The sequence below is a fragment of the Rhinoraja longicauda genome, chromosome 31 (assembly GCF_053455715.1).
Source record: "Rhinoraja longicauda isolate Sanriku21f chromosome 31, sRhiLon1.1, whole genome shotgun sequence".
NCBI lineage: Eukaryota > Metazoa > Chordata > Chondrichthyes > Rajiformes > Arhynchobatidae > Rhinoraja > Rhinoraja longicauda.
In genome coordinates this window covers 21344146-21366430 of record NC_135983.1, presented here as the reverse complement: position 1 = coordinate 21366430, position 22285 = coordinate 21344146, and the positions used below count along the sequence as shown (strand labels likewise).

Sequence of the window (22285 nt, the reverse complement as noted above, 5' to 3'; positions counted from 1 at the left end):
ATAAGCCTATTTTCCAGCGAGTATAAGCCTAGAGAAAAATATTAACGTTAAATGGATAAAGAAAGGAACTGTGAGTGACCGAAGGAAAGGTGGGAAGTACAAGAGAGGAAGAGGGGTAATTTCAAATATAAAACATATAAACGTATAGCATTATAACAGGCCCCTTCGGCCCACGATGTCTGTTCTGAACATGACCCAGATAAACTTGCCTCAGCCCTCAGGTGCCTGCATATCCCTCTATTCCCTTTATGTCCTATTTCTCTTGTAAGGAATCCTTTGCATCGCTTGGTTCCAGATTGTACCTCTCAGGAGTAGGGAAGAGAAGGCAATATGAGGAGAACAGCACGGTAAAGTCAGAGAAGAATGAGCCAGGGAGAGGGGGGGGGGGGCAGAGATGCTGGTAATTTGAGAAAAAAAGCGCAGGATGAACTCAGCAGGGCAGGCAGCATTTGTGTAGGGAAATGGACACGCAAGATTTTGAGTTGGGACTCTTCAGACTCATGGTTTTGGCTATGGTGAGGTAGAGGTATGGATAAGTAGAGATAATCAGGTAGTGATTGAAAGAGAAAAAGGAGTGTTGTGCTATGGTGTGAGGGAGGGTGTTTGACTGGATTAACAAGGTCATCTGATGGGGATATGACCCATAAACCCAGAGTTAATAATCATCTTCATTTTTATTAACTGAATGTGTAATGTGAATGGGGATCAAGGGCTATGATGAGCTGAGGGTTTTCTGACCTGGTATTGTCAACCCTTCATTGGGTGTCTCTGACCAGGAGATGAACATTTAATCTTCTCTCTGAGCTAACATAGGGCGGAAGGGAAGAAACATAGAAAATAGGTGCAGGAGTAGGCTATTCGGCCATTCGATCCAGCACCACCACTCAATATAATCATGGCTGATCATCAAGAATCAGTACCCTGCTTTCTCTCCACATCCCTCCTGTAAGAGGATGGGGAATTATATTTAATGTACACTTTCATGATATATTACTGCACAATACATAAAATTAAATAGGATATTATGGCTCAGATTCACCAGTGACCAAAATGCATGCATTGTGGGTGGTGCTTGTGTTTTATGCAATAGTGTCAGTGCCTAAACAGTGCTTTGTATATCCAGCTATTGTGTCTAATGATACTGGGATGCACACTAAAGATGCTAGAAATGTCAGCACGAAACAAAATTTATGTTTTATGCAGTTGAACTTTCATCACAACTGGAAAATTTAACTGGGTGTAAGGATGCAAAAGTTTGCTTGGGACATTTGTTGGGAGGCTGGTCGATATTATTGAATAGCAGTGCTCCTTTCTGGGTTAGGATGATGTGACTCCCATTTTATGCACTTTGAGGATATCTTGCATCAAAATAGAGTGTAATGTTCCTCCAAGACTCCTGGCGCCTTGTTTGTGAGGTAATGCCTTTTCTTACACCAGCAGGATATGATGCTGAAGAAACATCTGCAGAAGAGCAGTGCCTTTCTCTGGTAAGGACCTCTTTGCTTTACTTGATCCCAGAATGTCCCTTTCAGAACAAGCATCAGCTTATAAAAAGGCAGGCTGCCTTGGAGTATACTCTAGGACATTGAACAATCTCGATAGCAGTGCATAAACTGTTCATTTCTAAATTTTTCGAGTAGTTGGGTTGCCAATTGCTGTGGGTTTCATAACTGTTAATGAATTAGAAGAGCAAAGATGCTTCTGAAACTTGGCCTCCTAGTTCTGGATAGCCCGACAAGGGGAAAAGTCTTCTCGGCCTCCAACCTGTTGAATTCCCCCTCAGAATCCTTGGTTGAATAATATCAGGTCTCATTCTTCCACGCTCCAATGAGTAGACTCAGTCTGCACAACCTCTGTTCTGTGTGAGCTGCTTTGTTCTAGGAATCTATTGATCCTTGTTTACACCTCCATCAAAACAAACATGAAGTTCCTTAGAGTCTGAAACTCTACACGGCATTGGTCTACTAACTCCTAGCTCCATTCCACCATCTACAACGGACCTGCCAAGGCATGGATGGAGCTGTGATCCCTTCCAAGAAGTAGTGGCTCACTTAATTGGAACCCAGTCCTCGCCTTAAACATTCATTCCTTCTTTCCTTACTTAATCCATGCCTCTGGTGCCTACCATCTACAAAGTACTTTGCAACAATGTTCTGTGGGTTCTTCAGCAGCACCTCCCAATCAGTGGCTTCGGTCACCTAAACAATAAGGGCGAAACCAACTGCTGGAGTAACTCAGTGGGACAGGCAGCATTCCTTCTCTCCGGAGATGCTGCCTGTCCCGCTGAGTTACTCCACAGTTTGTGTCTACCTTTAATTTAAACCAGCATCTACAGTTCTTTCCTACACATTCCTAAACAATAAGGGCAGCAGGTACATGGGACTGCTTACAAGTTCCCTTCCAAGTAAACCACTTTCCTGACACAGATATTTGCCGCCCATAGGTGTCAATAGCTCCAAGTACTATATTCCCTACCCAGCAGCACTGAGAGTACCATTATCATGGATTGAAGTTCAAGAATATAGCTGATTCCCAGCTCATGAATATTTGAGGATGGGGGAAAAGTGCTGCCATTAATGCATAAATGAACAATAATGAAAACAGCTACCTGAGAGACATTGCTGGCAAGCAAGCCTCTAATTTCATGCCGATCTTTTAAACCTTCTTAACCTGTTGTGGTTATTGACTAGATCCCCAGATATTTCATTAGTCTTTAAGACGATGCGGAGGGTAGAGGAAGAAGTAACTTTGTTATCTTCAGGTGGAGGCCTCTGTCAGTGAAACTGCACCTCGGCTCCCTGACAGTATTTCGGATGACGAAGGAGAAGATCTTCCCGAGGACCCAGAGACGTGCCTGCAGATGAATCTGGTGTACCAGGAGGTGATTGTGGAGAAGCTGCAGGACCTGGAGTTGCTGCTCACCCACAGTAAGGAAATGCAGGTGAGTGTACGTGGCTGAGGTGACTTGAAAAAAATGTAGGCCATTGGTAGTAATGCCAGTGGAAGATTTGATGCACTGATCCAACCTCTTTTGGAGGTGTCAGTGACCACCCAGCTGTTATGGTACAATGGAGGATTCAACACTAACGGACGGTTCGAGCGTTGCTTGTAACTGCAGGGCTTTGTCCTCTCAACCACCACCTTTCCATGTTCCACTTCTGCCTATCACTACGAAAAATTGGAAGTGAAAGGATAACATGGAACGATGAATTCCTTTATCTCAGTTAAGTGGTCATCATGTGTTGGCCTAAATTGTACGTACCTGGATATAAGACTCTAAATATCACATATTGTCTGAAGAAGGGTCTCAACCCGAAACGTCACCCATTCCTTCTCTCCTGAGATGCTGCCTGACCTGCTGAGTTACTCCAGCATTTTGTGAATAAATACTTTCGATTTGTACCAGCATCTGCAGTTATCTTCTTATATCACATATTGTGATCCTAACCATGCTCGTGCCCTTTTTTTGTAGTTATATCTACATAGTAATCAGTTACAGGGACGTTGATAATTTCTTACCACTGTTAAAGCTCAATTCTATAGACAGATAACAATATCATAAATTGGTAAAACATTTGAGTCTTTATTACGCCAGCGGGAGTGGGAGAGCTGCGACTAGTTTAAAAAATAAAAAAAAATTATATAAAAAAATACTTTATTCAAGTAATAAATATCGCTTACAAAGCATCTTTTTTAACAAACCCATTCGACATTTCCGGAGGTTACACATTCGATACAGGCATTTACTTCCAAATTTACAGACATTTTACTTACATTTACAGGCATTAACCCAGTATCCCTTATTTGGAGGGGCGTCTCTCTCCATCACACCCTACCCCCCATGTCCAGCAGCGGAAGGACCCTAGACTGTGGTCCTCCCCCACAGGGCCTTGGCGTTGGCTGCACCAAGCTTCAGTGCGTCCCTCAGCACGTACTCCTGCAGCCTGCAACGGGCCAGTCGGCAACATTCCTTGACGGGCATCTCGCTCCGCCGGGAGGCCAACAAAGCTCGGACAGACCAAAGAGCGTCTTTCACCGAGTTGGTGACCTTCCAGCAGCACTCGATGTCAGTCTCCGAATGCGTCCCTGGGAACAGTCCGTAGATCAGAGTCCTCAGTGACGGAGCTGCTCGGAATGAATCGTGACAGGGACCCCTGCAGACCTCTCCAGACTCTTTGCAAATCCACACTCTGTGAAGAGGTGGGCCACCGTCCCCTCTCCGTAGCAGCCGTCCTGAAGGCAGCGTGCGCCGGTAGTGAGGTTCTGGCGGTGCAGGAAGGATCTGACTGGGAGGGCTCCCCTCACCGCCAGCCAAGCCAGGTCTTGGTGCTTGTTGGTTAGTTCTGGCGATGAGGCATTTTGCCAGATCAGCTGGGCAGTCTGCTCTGGGAACCACGCCACAGGATCCATGGAGTCATTCCCCTGCAGTGCCTGCAGGACGTTCCGTGCTGACCACTGCCCGATGGACTTGTTTTTTTTTTTTTTTTTTTTTTTTTTTTTTTTTTATATCAAAAAATACTTTATTCAAGTTATAAATATCATTTACAAACCATCATTTTTAAACAAACCCATCTGACATTTCCGGAGGTTACATATTCAATACAGGCATTTACTTGGACATTTACATACATATCCCTTATTTGGAGGGGCGTCTCTCTCCACCACACCCTGCCCCCCATGTCCAGCAGCGGAAGGACCCTAGACTGTGGTCCTCCCCCACAGGGCCTTGGCGTTGGCTGCACCAAGCTTCAGAGCGTCCCTCAGCACGTACTCCTGCAGTCTGCAGTGGGCCAGTCGGCAACATTCCTTGACGGACAGCTCGCTCCGCTGGGAGGTCAACAAGGATCGGGCAGACCAAAGAGCGTCTTTCACCGAGTTGATGACCTTCCAGCAGCACTCGATGTCAGTCTCGGAATGCGTCCCTGGGAACAGTCCGTAGAGCACAGAGTCCTCTGTGACGGAGCTGCTCGGAATGAATCGTGACAGGGACCCCTGCAGACCTCTCCAGACTCGCCTGGCAAATCCACACTCTTTGAAGAGGTGGGCCACCGTTTCCTCTCCGTAGCAGCCGTCCCGAGGGCAGCGTGCGCTGGTAGTGAGGTTCCGGCGGTGCAGGAAGGATCTGACTGGGAGGGCTCCCCTCACCGCCAGCCAAGCCAGGTCTTGGTGCTTGTTGGTGAGTACTGGCGATGAGGCATTTTGCCAGACAAGCTGGGCTGTCCGTTCTGGGAACCACGCCACAGGATCCATGGAGTCATTCCCCTGCAGTGCCTGCAGGACGTTCCGTGCTGACCACTGCCCGATGGACTTGTGGTCAAAGGTGTTGGTCCGGAAGAACCTGTCCACAAACGACAGATGGTTCGGCAATGTCCAGCTGACTGGCACATTGCGTGGCATCCGCGCCAGGCCCATCCTTCGCAACACCGGGGACAGGTAGAACCTCAGCAGGTAGTGGCATTTGGTGCCCACGTGCCTTGGCTCTATGCTCCGCCTGATGCAGCCACACACGAAAGTGGCCATCAGAATGAGGGCGGCGTTGGGCACGTCTTTTCCCCCGTTGTCTGCCGACTTGTGCATTGTGGCTCGTCGCACCCGGTCCATCGCCGACCCCCAGATGAAGCGGAAGACGGCCCGGGTGATCCCCTTGGCGTGGGGGGGAGGGACGGGCCACACTTGCGCCAAGTACAGCAGCCCCGAGAGCACCTCACACCTGATGACCAGGTTTTTCCCCGTGATGGAGAAGGAGCGCTGCCTCCACAGCTCCAGCTTCTTCCCCACCTTGGCTATCCGCTCCAGCCAATTTTTGTCACATGCCTCAGCCTTCCCGAACCAGATCCCCAGCACCTTCAGGAAGTCAGGCTTGATGGTGAAGGGGATGGAAGATCGGTCGGGCCAGTTGCCAAAGAGCATGGCCTCGCTCTTCCTGCGGTTTACCCTGGCCCCCGTGGCCAACTCAAACTGGTCGCAGACGCTGATCAGTCTGCGGACCGACCCTGGATCCGAGCAGAAGACGGCGACATCGTCCATGTACAGGGAGGCCTTGACCTGAGTGCCCCCACTGCCTGGCAATGTCACTCCTCTTATGCTCGCATCCTTCCTGATGGATTCGGCAAAGGGTTCAATGCAACAGACGAACAAGACAGGGGAAAGAGGGCAACCCTGCCTGACTCCAGACCTGACGGGGAAGCTGTCTGATTCCCACCCATTAATTTGGACTGCACTACAGATCTCGGAGTAGAGCAGTTGTATCCACTTCCTGATTCCCTCCCCAAAGCCCATTTTGGAGAGCACGTCCCTCATGTACGTGTGCGATATCCTGTCGAAGGCCTTCTCCTGGTCCAAGCTGACCAGGCAGGCATCCACCCGTCTGTCCTGCACGTAGGCAATGGTATCTCTCAGCAGCACCAGGCTGTCTGAGATTTTCCTGCCAGGTACAGCACAGGTTTGGTCCGGGTGGATCACCTGTCCCAGAGCAGACTTGACCCGGTTGGCGATGGCCTTAGACAGGATCTTGTAGTCTACATTCAACAATGTGATGGGTCTCCAATTCCTTAAGTCATTCATCTCCCCCTTCTGCTTGTAGATCAGGGTGATGTTGCCCTTCCTCATAGAGTCTGACATGCTGCCGGCTAGAAGTATATCGTTGTACACTTCCAGCAGGTCCGGGCCCACCCAGTCCCACAGAGCCGAGTACAACTCTGCCGGTAAGCCATCGCCTCCGGGAGTTTTACTCGAGTCAAAGGAACGGATGGAGCCAGTCAGCTCCTCCAGGGTCAGTGGTTGGTCCAGACTCTCCCGCTTGCTGTCGTCCAAGACTTCCGTGATGGAGGACAGGAAGTTCTGGGAGGCGGTGCTGTCTGTGTTCTTTACATCGTACAGATCCTTATAAAAGGATCTGCAGATCTTGAGCATGTCTGACTGCGAGGATGTTACCGAGCCGTCCTCCTCCCTAAGGCTTTTGATCACAGAGCTCCCCCTGTGAACCTTATGGAAGAAGTAACGTGAGCACGTCTCATCCTGCTCAACATGGCGGACCCTGGACCGGAAGATGATCTTGGAGGATTCAGAGGTAAAGTGCCGAGCTTGCCGGCCCTTCAACTCTCTCAGTTCCTCCCTCACATCCACCCCTCTCCTCTGCAGAAGGAGTAGCTGCTGCAAATCTGTCTGGAGTTGACACAGTTCCCTCTTACCCTGTCTTGCTCTCTGAACACCTTTGGAGACGAAGAACTTCTTGATGTTCTCCTTTGTTGCCTCCCACCAGAGTGTCGCGGAGTCAAAGAGGGGCCTCACAGTTCTCCAACATGCGTAGTCCCTCTTTAGCTCCTCAACGTTCTCCGGGGTCAACAGCTCCACGTTTAACTTCCACGTCCCTCTGCCCGCCTTCCGGTCCTCCTGTAGGTGACAGGTGGCCTGAAGGAGGCAGTGGTCAGAGAAGAACACCGGCGCGAGGTCGGTGTGTCTGACCGTGACGGCCTTCGATGTGAAGAGGAAGTCTATCCGGGACTGGGCTGAACCGTTCGGTCCTGACCAGGTGAACCGCCGCTGGGCTCCGCCTGCAGGGTCACTGAAGGCGTCGCGCAGCTTTGCATCTTTGACCGTCTCCACCAGGAGTTTGGAGGTGCCGTCCAGTCTGTGGTTGGCACTGCCGGATCGTCCAGCCGCATCGATGATGCAGTTGAAGTCACCGGCCAGAACGAGCGGTCTAGACGTGGCCAGCAGCGGTGGGAGCTGCTGGAGAACGGCCAACCGCTCGCTCCGCCTGGGTGAGGCATACACATTTATCAGCCGGAGCGGAGAACCACGGTACATTACATCCACCACCAAGAGACGCCCCCCCACCACCTCCCTTACCTCAGTGATGGTGAAGCCCCCTCCCCGCAGCAAGATCCCCAGACCGGACGCTCGACAATCATTGCCCCCCGACCATACCGACAGTCCGTGGGGCCACCATCGCGACCACCTCCGATAGCAGCGAAGGTGTGGCAGCCCGCACTCCTGTAAAAAAGTCACATCCGCCTTTACCTTGGCCAGGTACTGCAAGGCGGATACACATCGCGCAGTGCTCTTCACACTGCGCACGTTTAAGGATGCCAGTTTCAGCTCCATTGTCCTTTATTGTCCCAGGCGATCCTCCCGCATGCCAATCATCTGGCTCAGTTCCTGCACATTTCTGTCGCACAGGTAATGGTACAGGTTGGTGGCTTCCTCCGCACAGGGTGTGTTTTCTGGCGAGGCCACTGCGCTGCTCCCAGTTTCCTGGAGCTGGGGCCCATTTGCCACTGCACTGCTCCCGGTCTCCCGGAGCTGGGGCCCATTGGCCACTGCACTGCTCCCGGTCTCCCGGAGCTGGGGCCCATTGGCCATTGTGCCGCTCCCGGTCTCCCGGAGCAGGGGCCCATTGGCCGTTGTGCCGCTCCCGGTCTCCCGGAGCTGGGGCCCATTGGCCATTGTGCCGCTCACGGTCTCCCGGAGCAGGGGCCCATTGGCCGTTGTGCCGCTCACGGTCTCCTGGGGCTGGGGCCCATTGGCACTGCTCCCAGTCTCCTGGGGCTGGGGGGCAACAGACACGTTCTTTTTCTTACCTTCCTCCTCCCCCGTTTCCTGCCTCTGCCTCCGTTGTCGGCCCTTCCCGGTCGTCTCATCCTCCGATGCGGAGAGGCTGCTGGCCTCGTCCTGGGAGAGGACTCTTTTTTGGGACTTGCTTGCCCCCTCCGCCTTTTTCTCCGTGCGCACAGCCTTCAATGTTTTCCTCGGCTGTACCACCTTCCATTCCTCCTCTTCCTGTTCCCCCTCTTCCATCGACTCACCCTCGTGGGGAGGGGCCTGGGGGGCTCTGTCCTGCGGTTTGGGGCTCCTGGTGGTCGCGCTGTCATCGCCCTTGCTCTCCTTTCCTTTTTGGGCTTTTTCAGTGGTAGGAGGCGTCTCGTCCACCCTGGGGGTGCTGGCAGCGGCCCCTCTTATCGCCTGTGCATAAGTGCTTGCTCTTTTAGGGCAGGCCCTGTAAAGGTGGCCTGCCTCCCCACACAGGTTGCAGCTCTTACTCTCTTTACAATCCCTTGTCTCGTGGCCTTCTAACTTGCAGTTTCTGCAGACGACTGTCCTGCATTCTGCCGCCACGTGCCCAGGTTTGTTGCATTTCCTGCACACCCTGGGCTGCCCCACGTACGTCATGTAGCCCCGGTTCCCTCCGATAGCGAACACCGAGGGAGGGTGGACAATGAATCCCTTCCCGTCCACCCTCAGCTTCACTTTTACCTGCCTCTTGCTCGTCCAGATCCCGAACAAGTCCTTTATGTCCACGCAGTTCCCGGCCCCTTCGACGTAGCGCGCAAGGAAGGTGAGGACATCCACGACGGGCACATGTGGGTTGAACATGTGCACCGTGATCATCCGTTCCCTCTGGGTGGGGAGGGTGAAGAGCGGCTGCACCTTCAGGAGCGACAGCGGGGCTTCATCCCCCTTCTCCCGGAAGTCCTGCAGTAACTTCTGCCATCCCGCCGGGTTCTGGAAGGTAACGTCGAAGTATCCGTTACCTGGGAAGTCCTGGAGGCAGAAGATGTCCCCGGCCTTGAATCCACAGGCCTCCAGCAGCACCTTCTTGATGAAGAGATCCCTTGAGAAAGGGTTCCCCTCCTTGAGGTCCTTCACCGATACTCGCAGGGTATTCCGAATACCCTGCCCTCCAGCTCCACTTGCTACTGCCATCCCACCTGGATAAGGGTGTTAGGTTGGTTACCCAACCAGCATCGATCCACCCCTAAACCAGACACGTGCTCCTGACCTCCGCTCCTCGTCGATGACCCAATGCAAATACTGCTCTTATACTTACCCTGTTCTTATAAGAACATTAAGATTGTGCCAGAACAGATACTACACTTGATCTTAGCCAAAAGGCCGATGGACTTGTGGTCTTGCATACTACAGTCACTCGAGGACCCCACTCACTCAGAGTGTTTCAGCAGCATTTTTATACACCAAATACAATAGGTTTTTAAATAAATAAATAAATAAGTGATAACAGAACCAGACACCCCACACAGGTGGTCTTGCAAGAGGATAGGAATTCAATGAATCATCACCCACTATCACTGGTCATTGTCCGAGGTCATTAATTCAGTCTATTAACATAACAGGTCTTCCTGGTGCTCAACTTTAGGGTGATTGTAACAAGGCTCAGTCTATTAACATAAACACATCTTCCTAGGGCTCAACCTTATGGTAATTGTAAAGAGGCTCAGTCTACTCTGTGCTCTTCCTTTGTATCCGTTTCCTGTCCTTTGTAAGATTACAACACCCCTTCTGCAATCTCAAGCCGGCATCTACGCAGAGATAGACAATTTCTGCGGTATGCAATTTAATTTAGTGACAGTTCATCCTCATGTGGCATTTGGTCACATCCACCTTAACCCTTAAATCCCCTTTTCTCCTTTACACCACTAGTCCCTATCGGGTTTGGGGCAAATTACAGATCAACTAATGCAGCTCGCCTTCAGAATTAACTAGACACATAGGAAATAGGTACAGGAAGAGGCCATTTGGCCCTTTGAGCCAGCACTGCCATTCATTGTGATAATGGCTGATCCTCCGCAATCAGTAACCTGTGCCTGCCTTCTCCCCATACCAGTGAATTGGCCTCCACTGCCCGCTGTGGCAGAGAATTCCACAAATTCACATCTCTCTGGGTGAAGAAGTTCCTTCTTATCTCGGTTTTAAATGGCCTCCCCTTTATTCTTAGGCTGTAGCCCCTGGTTCTGGACTCCCCCAATATTGAGAATTTTTTTCCTGCATCTAGCTTATCCAGTGAGACCTTATTGACTGAGGCTTTTTGAAAGTAAAGCCGAGAAAGCTGTAGATGTTCAGCATATCAGGCACCAACCTGGGAAAGAGCAATAGAGTTAAAACGTCATGGTTTTGGATATGCCAGCTCTTGCACTCCCCTTACCTCTCTGTTATCAAATACACAATCCTCTTTTATCTCCTACAGGCCGAAATCATGAGTGACCTGGTAGGACAAGATGTTGAGAAATCAAAATTATCAAAGAGTCAGTCCGCCATGTTCCTGGGGCACTTCATGAAGCCATACTTCAAGGATAAAGTGACTGGCCTTGTAAGTATTTTTGATTTTTTTTAAACAGAACTAATTGCTAATTATTTATGGTGTTTTGATTAGATGGTTGTCAAACATCAACAGATCTATCTTCTCCACCTAAAGACTGAAAGTCTCTCCTCCCGACTGGTTTACAGTGTCTTTAAAGAGAAGGAACTCTGCAACCATGTATCTACTCTGGCTTCCATGCAATTCCAGTTCTAGGCTTTCTAATTGACTCAGTGCAGTCTGAGGAAGGTCCCAACCCAAAACGTCGCCTCTCCATGTCTTCCTCCAGAGATGCTGCCGGACCAGCTGAGATACTTCAGCACTTTGTGTTCTGCATACGATTCCATCATCTGCAGTTCCTATTGTCTACATCAGTACAACTTGAAACAGTTGATCAATATTTGGTAATCAATGAACTGTTGCCAGGATCGGATAAGTAATGAAAGATATTTAGTGGTACTTATACTTGCATCATTTGAAGAAGTATTAATAATTGTTGGCTCAACAGCTTTAAGTATATGCTAACATACCGTATCTCTAATTGTGACCAGGGTCCTCCAGCAAACCAAGACTCAAAGGAGAAGGCCACTCAAGGAATAAAACCTTTTGAAGAATTTCTCGTAAAAAGCTGTAAGTATTTGTAATTTGTCCAATAATGGTCTCTTCCATGTCTCAGTTTTAATAGTTCTTCCAATGGTGTCAGTATCTGCAGCTGGCTAGAGTTTTGAATTTCCTTGCTGATAATTTCCTCTTGATTCGGCAACAATTGGTCCCATGCCCCAGAGTGTCCATATTCAACTTGTATAATGCTTTGACTTTTCATCAGTCCGGGAATTGAGTATGGAGGTTGTGACATAGTGCTACAATTGTACGTGGTATTGGTGAGGCTGCACTGGAGCATTGCACAGGCCAGGATTTTATTCCTTGGAGTTAGTGCAGCGGATTGAAGGGTGATCTTATAGAGGTGTGTAAAATCATGTGAGGCATAGATAGGGTGAATGCACACAGTATTTGTCCCAGGGTAGGAGAATTAAGAAATAGAGGGCATAAGTTTAAGTTGTGGGGAAAGGTTTAATAAGAGGGTAGTGGGTATATGGAAGAAACTGCCAGAGGAAGTAGTTGACGCACATACAATGACAATATTTAACCGTCATTTGGAACAATACATTGGTAGGAGAGGATAGGGATTAAGGCCAAACACTGGCAAATAAGACGAGTTTCTATGGACCATCTTGGTTGGCATGTGCAAGTTAGGCCCAAGGCCTTATGTCTGCGGCTACATGACTATGTCAAACTGACAAATGGTGTTGATTTAAAAAATCAATGGGTCAGTAGCGTTGCTGGCAGGGCCAGCATTCACTTCTCAGACTGAGATCTAATGGAGTTCTGTTTAATGCAACTGAGTGGATTAGTGGGTTGATTGTGGTACTGGCCCTCCATTCCATAGCTTACCTGAGCCTCGTGCAATTGACCCAGGTTTATCATCTGTTTGATAAGGACTGGCTTTGAGTGGGATATTTTGTTTAGTCAGTAACTGGTGTCTCCCCTTGACTAAACAAGGGGATCACTGCTAGAGCTCCAGGCCTCACTAGTGGTTCAGAGGGCATGGTCACGTTACAAAAATAAACTCTCATATTCTGAAATTTGTCTTTTCTCAGGGAAGGAGAGAGAGAAAGACAAGCTAAAAGTCTCGGTTGCAAGTGATTCGATGCAGCGACTGCTGCAGCCTAAACTTGTGAGGTAAAATGCATTTTTAATATATCATTGGCCCAGTCCTTGTTGATTGTAATGTGGCTGAAATCTGCAATTCCTCCTTCAATCAGCATATTTGCCGCCACGAGATGCATGCAGTCATGCAAATGACTCGGTGTATCGTCGTTTCCTTCACTGACAAGTTGAATTCATTCTCCCTTTTTGTCGTCTGTAAGAGATGTATCCTGGCCAGCCCTCCATCAAGCCCAACTCACTGGCTACTTCTGTGGTTGCTGACTTCCATTGATTTCTAGGCCATCGTCAATATTTCCTCCTTTTTTATTAAATCCTATGTTGTTTTCAAATTGCTCTACAACCTTCTCTCTGGCACTGCAAACCCTGAGATTTGTGCATTCCTTTGACTTTGGCAACTTGTACAAACCTAATTTCCATTACCCACTTTTGATTTGTTCTTTGGTATCTGCAACCTAAGTTTTGGAATTTTCCCCTTCACTTTTGTTCCCTTCCTTTTTAAAATGCTTCTAAATGTTGCTGCCTGTCCAAATCTGGCTCTCCCTTAAGCATTTCTAACTAAACTGCCAGAAAATGTGTTGGATTGTTATAAATGTTAGTTCTTGTTGATATACTCCATGGTGAATAATAACAGTGGCATTAGACAGTTTAAAGGAGAGTCTCAAGAATAATTCTTACTTTAAAGAACCGTTATAAACTAAATTGTAAAACGATGAGTCTATTTAATTAAGAGCAGCATAGACTTGAGCTGGTTCCTGTTGGTCATGTCCTATCAAATGAAAGGTGAGTAATCAGTTAATATTTGCTTGAGCATTATGAGGGTCTTCAATAGAGTCATAGAGTGATACAGTATGGAAACAGGCCCTTCGGCTCAACTTGGCCCAGCTACACTAGTCCCACCTGCCTGCGCTTGGTCCATATCCCTCCAAACTTGTCCTATCCATGCACCAATGTAACTGTTCTTAACCATTGGGATAGTTCCAGCCTCAACTACAATAGACAATAGGTGCAGGAGTATGCTATTCGGCCCTTCGAGTTAGCACCGCCATTCACTGTGAATCAGTACCGCGTTTCTGCCTTCTCCCGATATCCCTTGACTCCGCTATCTTTAAGAGCACTACCTAATTCTCTCTTGAAAGCATCCAGAGAATCTGCCTCCACTGCCTTCTGAGGCAGAGAATTCCACAGATTTACAACTCTGGGTGAAAAAGTTTTTCCTCATCTCCGTTCTAAATGGCCTACCCCTTATTCTTAAACTCTGGCCCCTGGTTCCAACATCGGGAACATGTTTCCTCCCTCTTGCGTGTCCAATCCCTTAATAATCTTTTTGTTTCAATAACATCCCCTCTCATTCTTCTAAATTCCAGTGTATACAAGCCTAGTCACTCCATTCTTTCAACATACGACCACCCGCCATCCCGGGAATTAACCTCGTGAACCTACGCTGCACTCTCTCTTAATAACAAGAATGTCCTTCCTCAAATTTGGAGACCAAAACTGCACACAATACTCCAGGTGTGATCTCACCAGGGCCCTGTACAACTGCAGAAGGACCTCTTTGCTCCTATACCCCAACTCCTCTTGTTATGAAGGCCAACATGTGATTAACTTTCTTCACTGCCTGCTGTACCTGCATGCTTACTTTCAGTGACTGATGTAAAGGACACCCATATCTCGTTGTACTTCCCCTTTTCCTAACTGGGCACCATTCAGATAATAGTCTGAAGAAGGGTCTCGACCCAAAACGTCACCCATTCCTTCTCTCCCAAGATGCTGCCTGACCTGCTGAGTTACTCCAGCATTTTGTGAATAAATCGATTTGTACCAGCATCTGCAGTTATTTTCTTATGCAGATAATAATCTGCCTTTCTGTTCTTGCCACCAAAGTGGATCATCTCACATTTATCCACATTAAACTGTATTTGCCATGCATCTATCTGCCCACTCACTCAACCTGTCCAAGTCACCCTGCATCCTCATAGCATCCTCCTCACAGTTCACACTGCCACTCAGCTTTGTGTCATCTGCAAATTTGCTCATGTTACTTTTAATCCCTTCATCTAAATCATTAATGTATATTGGAAATGGCTGCGGTCCCAGCACCGAACCTTGCGGCACCCCACTAGTCACTGCCTACCATTCTGAAAGGGGTTAATCCCTACTCTGTTTCCTGTCTGCCAACCAATTTTCTATCTATGTCAGTACCCTACCCCCAGTACCATGTGCTCAAATTTTGCCCACTAATCTCCTATGTGGGACCTTATCAAAGGCTTTCTGAAAGTCCAGGCACACTACATCCACTGGCTCTCCCTTGTCCATTTTCCTAGTTACATCCTCAATGGCTCCTTTACCTCGTTCCCTTATCAAATCCGGTTCATTACACAACACTAAATCCAGAATTGCCTTCTCCCTGGTAGGCTCCAGTAGAAGCTGCTCTAAGAATCCATCTCGGAGGCACTCCATCTCCTCTGGCAGCTTGTTCCATACACCCACCACCCGTTGTTGAAAATGTTACCCATCAGATTCCTATTAAATCTTTTCCCCTTCACCTTGAACCTATGTCCTCTGGTCCTTGATTCCCCTACTCTGTTCAAGAGATTCTGTGCATCTACCCAATCTATTCCTCTTAATTTTATACACTTTTTGTTGACCAAGGTCAGAACCATCATCCAGATTCTCTTCTTTTTAGTCCAGGGCTTTTATTCCCTCTCTGACGTGAGATGATGTAGTCTGCATTGAACTATAGCTAGGAAACATCTGGTTGTAATATTCTTGGCATCCTGGGCATTTCATGTTCATTGTTTTCATATGTTTCAGGGTATAACATTTGTCCGATTAAATGTCTCGTTTCCCCGTAAATGCTTGCTGGGATAGTCTCAGTATCTTCCTAGAACTTTATCCAAGCTCATTGTGTCAATGGAACATTTCACTCAGGCCAGAATTCCATCCTGTTCTAGCAGATTCCTGCTCGGCCATGACCTGAAGAATTCCTACCTTGTTTCTTTTCCTTGTTTTGGAGTATTGAGTTCTGAACTTTTGTAGTTACCCTGATTGATAATGAGCATGTCAGGATATAAGCTAAGAACTCTAATATTTTCCTTGCATTTTTAGGCTTGAATACCTGAACAAGAAACTGACACTGTCCCGCAATGAAAACGAGAAAAGTGTCTTGCGGAAGCAGATTGATGAAACTGAGCGAGAAATGGATGAGATTAAGTGAGATAACATTCCTACCAACAGGCATTTTTAGAAGAGTATCTAATTGAGCATTTGTCACCAAGTGATTTGCATTGCAACTGTCTTTTTAGTAGGACATTGCCCTTGCATAAGAAAGTCTTTGATTCATTCCACAATACCTGTGTATTTGTGAACAACAGTGGCATCTTGTGTATGGATGCACCCCTGTGTGTTTATTCTCTTTGGCTGCGATAAGTACAAGTTATGTCAATATCTAATGAAGAAAGTGTGGCCAAGCTGTTGGCTGCATGTTCTTCTGTTTATTAACCTTGAGCTTTCCTCGTGCTTTCTGCTTTTAATTTCAGGCTTTGTCTTTGGATTGTAACAGTTTACAGAGGTGACTCCATGCTGAAATCAAGCAAGGGAAAATGTGATTCTTGCCTATGGCAGCAACCTTTTTAGACAAATAACCAGCATTGTTAGTTGTGGGTGCAATTTTATCCGAGAGCCCTTGCTCTTCTAATAGTTCTCTTGTGTCAGTCACGTGTGCCCAGGCCACTGAAGCTCACAGGTTGTGTAGTGAAGTACTAGGTTGCTGTATGTTTCCATATCTCTTCCTGAAGAACTTAATTTGACATTGAACCCATTTTAAAGGCATGAAAACATATTTTAAAACACACATGATGATTGACGTTCAATTTTATTGGTACAATTTTGTGTTCCCTTTATACTGGGCTCCGATGCTACAATCGTGGCCTTTATTGTCACTCATGAGAACTAGTGTCATGAGGACAGTTTATGCATTGAATTGCCCATCTTCTCAGTGAGCAGTGGTTTAGAATTTCTTGGAGGAGCTCGGGCTGGTTTTCCAGAAATAGTTTGGGGTAAGAAGATATTGAGGACTATGGAGCAAAATTGTTCAAATGGAGCCCAGCCATATTCTGACGGAGCTGAGGAACAGCCTGGGAGTGTATTCATGCACACACGGGCATTGTGAGGAGAAAGTTAATCTAAACAGTGAAGTGAATACAAGCACAACATTTTTAGTTATGCATGTATTTTTTAATGAATATTTATTATTCTGGAGTCACAATTTTATGTACAAGTTTATTGAGAAAACTGTGAATGGGGAGGCTGGCACTTCTGAACCGGCCTTCAATGCAAAAACAAAGCATTCAGCTGCGACCTGGTGGGATAATTTCCGTGCAATAAGGCGTAATGTCTGAGCATAGACCATGCAGTGGTCAAATTAAGACCACACGATGGGTCATTTGATGAAGCTTGTGGTGGGTGGGGTTAAGTGTTTGTATAAAGATGATGGTATTCTCAGGAATGCTTTGAATTTGTAGGCAACCACCAAGCCGGAGGAAAATATTCTGTCTGCTATGAGATTTATTTCCCTGTATCCTACTGCTGGTGCATGTTTATGACACAATGAACCAACGTCTCTGCTGAAGATGAAGTGTATTTAACCTGAATTTCATTGGATTTACTATTCCAGTCTGTCAAACATCGTGAGCTGACAAGCGGTGCCTTTTTGCTCTTTTTTTTTTGCCACTAAGTGCAGTCTACAAGAAAAGGTGTTGCCAATTTTCAACCATTGATATTTAATGTCTACATCTGGCTGAGAGTGAGTGTAAACAACTCTCGCCATGGTTTATAAAAGTGTGTTACTCCTTAACTCTTTTGTAGCCAGATGACGCAACGACAGTTGTTGGGAAATAGGTTTGATGACCACGATTGGATAAAGATCTCTAACATTGATGTAAGTATATCAACATCGATGGGTGTATGTTTGGGTTCATCAGTCTTTTTGGGTTTCCTTACCCCCCTCCCCCAATTCTTTTATTCACTGCCATTACTACTCTGCATCTGTCCGTCTGCTTGGATATCCATTGAACTTAAAGTTGCTTGAATACAATTCCACTGTCTTTCCCTTCCCCTTTCTACCATTTGTCCAAAGCAGGTTTTTGAAGATTCAAGATGAAATTTTCACCTTGAAAATCAATTACTTACTCAACATTCTGATCCAGCCAGCTGCACTTGATAATGATCAGATGGGATAAAGCTCTGTCTGATTTCTCCTCTTGGCTCAGATGATCTGAAGTAAACTCGTTCAGACACTGTCTAGCCTGCTGAATGGGAATGCTCTGTCCAGTCCCAACAGTGAGAGGAGTTTTCATCCCTTTTAGAGTCTTCAACACGGTGCTGAACTTGTTTAGATTTTAGTTTAGAGATATAGCATGGAAACAGGCCCTATCGGCCCACCGGGTCCGCGCCGACGATTCCCGCACATTAACGCTATCTCACACCCACTAGGGACAATTTTTACATTTACCAAGCCAATTAACCTACAAACCTGTACGTCTTTGGAGTGTAGGAGGAAACTGAAGATCTCGGAGAAAACTAATTGTTTTATGTTTGTAGTTTGATGGAAGTCGCAAGGCGGAAGATATCAAGAGGGTCTGGCAGAACTCTGAACATCCAAGCATCAGTCAAACCCATTGGAGCAGCGAAGAGATAAAGCAGCTAAATGAGATCTCAGAGAGCGCTGGCTATGTGGACTGGGAGAGTATTGCAAGCGAGCTACAGGTACTGATGTTGCATAGTGTAAAAGTTGAATTTCACTTCAGGCTAATGGGCTTTTTAAAGCTTACAGTACCCTCCATAATGTTTGGGACAAAGACCCATCATTTATTTATTTGCCTCTGTACTCCACAATTTGAGATTTGTAATAGGAAAAAATCGCAGGTGGTTTAAATTTTAATTTCCCTTTTCTCCTTCCCACTGTAGACAGCCCGTACTGCTTTCAGCTGCCTTCAGAAATATCAAGAGTTTAACAAGGACCTGAAGAGGAGTGTGTGGTCTAAGAAAGAAGACCAGATGCTTACTGAGCTAGTGCAAAAAATGAGAGTTGGAAACTTCATCCCATATACAAAGAGTGAGTTTAACAGCCGTGCAGATCAGGCAAGCCTGAGGGGGCCTGGGTGCAAATCCTCGGGTCCTACATTTCTCCCACCTGGGCATCAAATCCTTTCCGGGCACATCTGCTCGGCTTGTGGTGCAACCCGGCTTCTATGTACACATTGATAATGGTGTTCACTGGACCCAGTGGGAATGCAGAAAAATGATGAGAAAATGGGACGATCAAGAACTAAGGACAGATTTAATTCAGCTGGTAAAAGATGACGAGAAGGAAAACCGTTTCATGTAGCTTGCGAGATTTCACTGCCTAAAAGGATGGTGGAAGTAGATTTTATTGTTTTTTCCGAAAAGGAATGGAAAGGTAGTTGATGCTCGGTGGGAGAAATGTATGGCCCGGGGAAAGATGTTGGGGGGGGGAAAGAGTGGCTAAATTACTTCTGCTGAAGGCAGACACAGGCTCATTTATGCTTTAATGATTTTCTAGTTTTAAATTGGTTTTTATTGGGATATTGTGTCAAGACCTCGCAGTTTTGAATTTGTACATTTTGTGCAGTAAAGGTTTGCCACCAAAGCCAGCATTTAGTGTCAATCCCTATTCCTTCTTTGAGCAGATGGTGTTGAGCAGCTTTTTTGAACTGTTGCATTCCTGGTGAAGGTATCACTATGTTTCAGGATTTGCCCCCGGGTCATGATGAAGGCAAGCTGATGTTTTGAAATCAGAATGGTGTGTGATTTGGTGGGGAACCTGCCAGCGATAGTTTCCCAAATCCAGCCACTAGGGGGTGTCGCAGCTGGGGCTGATCCCATCTCTGGTGCTTTAGTGGTGAACAGCAACGAGAATCTTCATTGCCGTAGCTGCCCTAAACCTGATTGCTTCCGGCACTCCCAAAAGTAGTATCTGATCAATCTATCTCAAAATATTTCCAATCCCTAAACTTTCAGGAGAATATTCATATCATCATATCATATATATACAGCCAGAAACAGGCCTTTTCGGCCCTTCAAGTCCGTGCCGCCCAGTGATCCCCGTACATTAACACTATCCTACACCCACTAGGGACAATTTTTACATTTACCCAGCCAATTAACCTACATACCTGTACGTCTTTGGAGTGTGGGAGGAAACCGAAGATCTCGGAGAAAACCCACGCAGGTCACGGGGAGAACGTACAAACTCCTTACAGTGCAGCACCCGTAGTCAGGATCGAACCTGAGTCTCCGGCGCTGCATTCGCTGTAAAGCTGTAAAGCAGCAACTCTACCGCTGCGCTACCGTGCTGCCCAATATTGCTTTAAGAGGTGGTGTAGGTTGCTGTCCGGGACGCTTGAAGTCTTCATGGTGAAAGTTTGGTTACCGCACAGTTGGGAAAGCTTACAATATTGACCCAGTTCCAATGTCCCCAGCACAGATCCGAGCTTTCAAAGGAAACAAGTGGTCTTTAAAGGAACCTATCTGTCTAACAGCAGTCTTTTGATTTGACCATTCTCTGGTATTAATTAGCAGATACACCGTTTTTGATTTAATTTGGATAGATAAGATTCTGAAATGTGAATCTGCTTCATTGCAGTTGCGTATTTTATGGAGGGACGGAATAGCAAACAGATTGTGTATCGCTGGTCCAAGGCACTGGATCCCACAGTGACAAGAGGGCCTTGGACACCAGAAGAGGATGAGGTAGGTTATTTCTGGCTGTTGGTCCTTCCTTTCTCTGTCCTGGATCACCAGGCAGGTCCTCCCCGGGCCATGGTTTCCAATCCTGAGAACTATTTGCAACCTGATCAGATGGAAATGTGGCCACAAGCAGTTCCCACACAGTGATTGATGCTTACAGCCCCACAGCAGCCGATTAATCCAACCCGCTGGTCTCCCGAACGTTTGTGTCTACATATGGGCTGTTTGTAAGTCAATTGTTCGTAAGCTTGGGAGGACCTATACAGTTGAGTCGAGGCAAACTCGGTCCGAGTCTAGTCAAGTCAGACTGTGATTGTGTTTACTGACATCACCACTTCTAAAATCACATTACTACATTTTTTTTCTGTCCCCTCCACTTCTCTCAAAAGGCATCAGCCCAGAGACTTTCCTTCAGCACCTCGCCTTAAGGTGAACAAGGAAGATAAATGTTGGTCATTCTTTCTACCCCAAGGCTTTGCAGCAAAATCTGATTCTGTGTGCAGTACATGATGGGTTCAGAAGACTTCATCATCATTATCTGATTACATTTGCCCACCATAATCGAGGATGCTGATTGAAATTGTATCCTGCAACACTAGTTCTTGGAAACTTTTTCGAGTCATAGAGTGATACAATGTGAAAACGGGCCCTTCAGCCCAACTTGCCCACACCGGACAACATGTCCCAGCTGCACGGGCCCCACCTTGATCCATATCCCTCCTAACCAGTCCTATCCATGTACCTGTCTAACTGCTTCTTAAATGTTGGGATAGTCCCAGCCACAACTACCTCCTCTGGCAGCTTGTTCCACACACCCACCACCCTTTTTGTGGAAAAAGTTACCGTTCAGATTCCTATTAATTGCATTGACGCACTGTTCTTTCTCTGTCATCGGGTATATCATTGATTTCCCCCAAGATATCCAGAACTTAATCTATGTGGGTAAAGACATAAAAGATAGAACTGAATCCTATAGTTTTGTATAGAGGTATAGAACCAAAGGCAAGAGAGTAATATTTGATGGCTTTAGGACCCACAATCTACATACAATAGATAATATGCAGCTAGGATCGCCTAGGATATTGGATTAGGAGTGTTGTGATAGAGAGAGACATAATGACGTGAGAATGACCTGCTCTCTGATTCGATAAGATCATGCCTGATCCATTAGCTTCTTCATCGTCTTCCCACACTCTCCCTACACCTCTTGATTTTTAAAATATTTACATACATGTATGCCTTGAATATATTCAATGACTGTTTTCATAGCTGCCCGAAAGTAAATATTTGCAGTCCTGAGGGAAAGAAAATCATCTTCTCTTATTCTGACACAACATCCTAGTTCTAGGTAACCCCACAGATTATCCCTCTGTGGCCAAGCAGGATTAAGGACCAATATAATAGATTGGTTTGTTTTCCAGCTTCTCCTGAAGGCAGTGGCAAAATATGGAAGCCGGGACTGGTACAAGATTCAAGAGATGGTCCCTGGGAGAATGGATTCCCAATGTAGAGACAGGTATGTTTGTAGTGTGTACTTATGGAGGGCATTGCCAGAGATAGGCGGGGCGGATTATCTCTCAATAGTATATTGGTGATGGTTTTCTTGTGGCACGGGGAATGGCTGCATGATTGGTAATAAAAGGACGAATGTTAATAAGGCAATACTGTCTTGATTGGGCAGGTTGTAAGCTG

General features: G+C 46.8%; 1 protein-coding gene and 1 non-coding gene across 4 annotated transcripts in view; both read left to right on the top strand.

Moving 5' to 3' along the window:
• Positions 1-22285, top strand: part of snapc4 (small nuclear RNA activating complex, polypeptide 4) — a 41391-nt gene that overhangs the window by 768 nt on the left and 18338 nt on the right. The window contains exons 2-12 of one of the 3 annotated variants that reach the window (XM_078426100.1): positions 1441-1487; positions 2762-2941; positions 10985-11107; positions 11647-11725; positions 12754-12835; positions 15932-16036; positions 17690-17762; positions 18425-18589; positions 18791-18938; positions 20490-20596; positions 22015-22109. In XM_078426100.1, coding sequence (XP_078282226.1) covers positions 1441-1487; positions 2762-2941; positions 10985-11107; positions 11647-11725; positions 12754-12835; positions 15932-16036; positions 17690-17762; positions 18425-18589; positions 18791-18938; positions 20490-20596; positions 22015-22109 — 1204 coding nt within the window. Of the gene's footprint in view, positions 1-1440; positions 1488-2761; positions 2942-10984; positions 11108-11646; positions 11726-12753; positions 12836-15931; positions 16075-17346; positions 17400-17689; positions 17763-18424; positions 18590-18790; positions 18939-20489; positions 20597-22014; positions 22110-22285 lie in introns of those variants that run through there. The other 2 variants (XM_078426101.1, XM_078426102.1) reach the window with 2 other exon arrangements.
• LOC144608571 (Z30 small nucleolar RNA) lies at positions 710-807 on the top strand. The gene has a single exon (XR_013549222.1). It is a non-coding gene; the product is annotated as a Z30 small nucleolar RNA (small nucleolar RNA).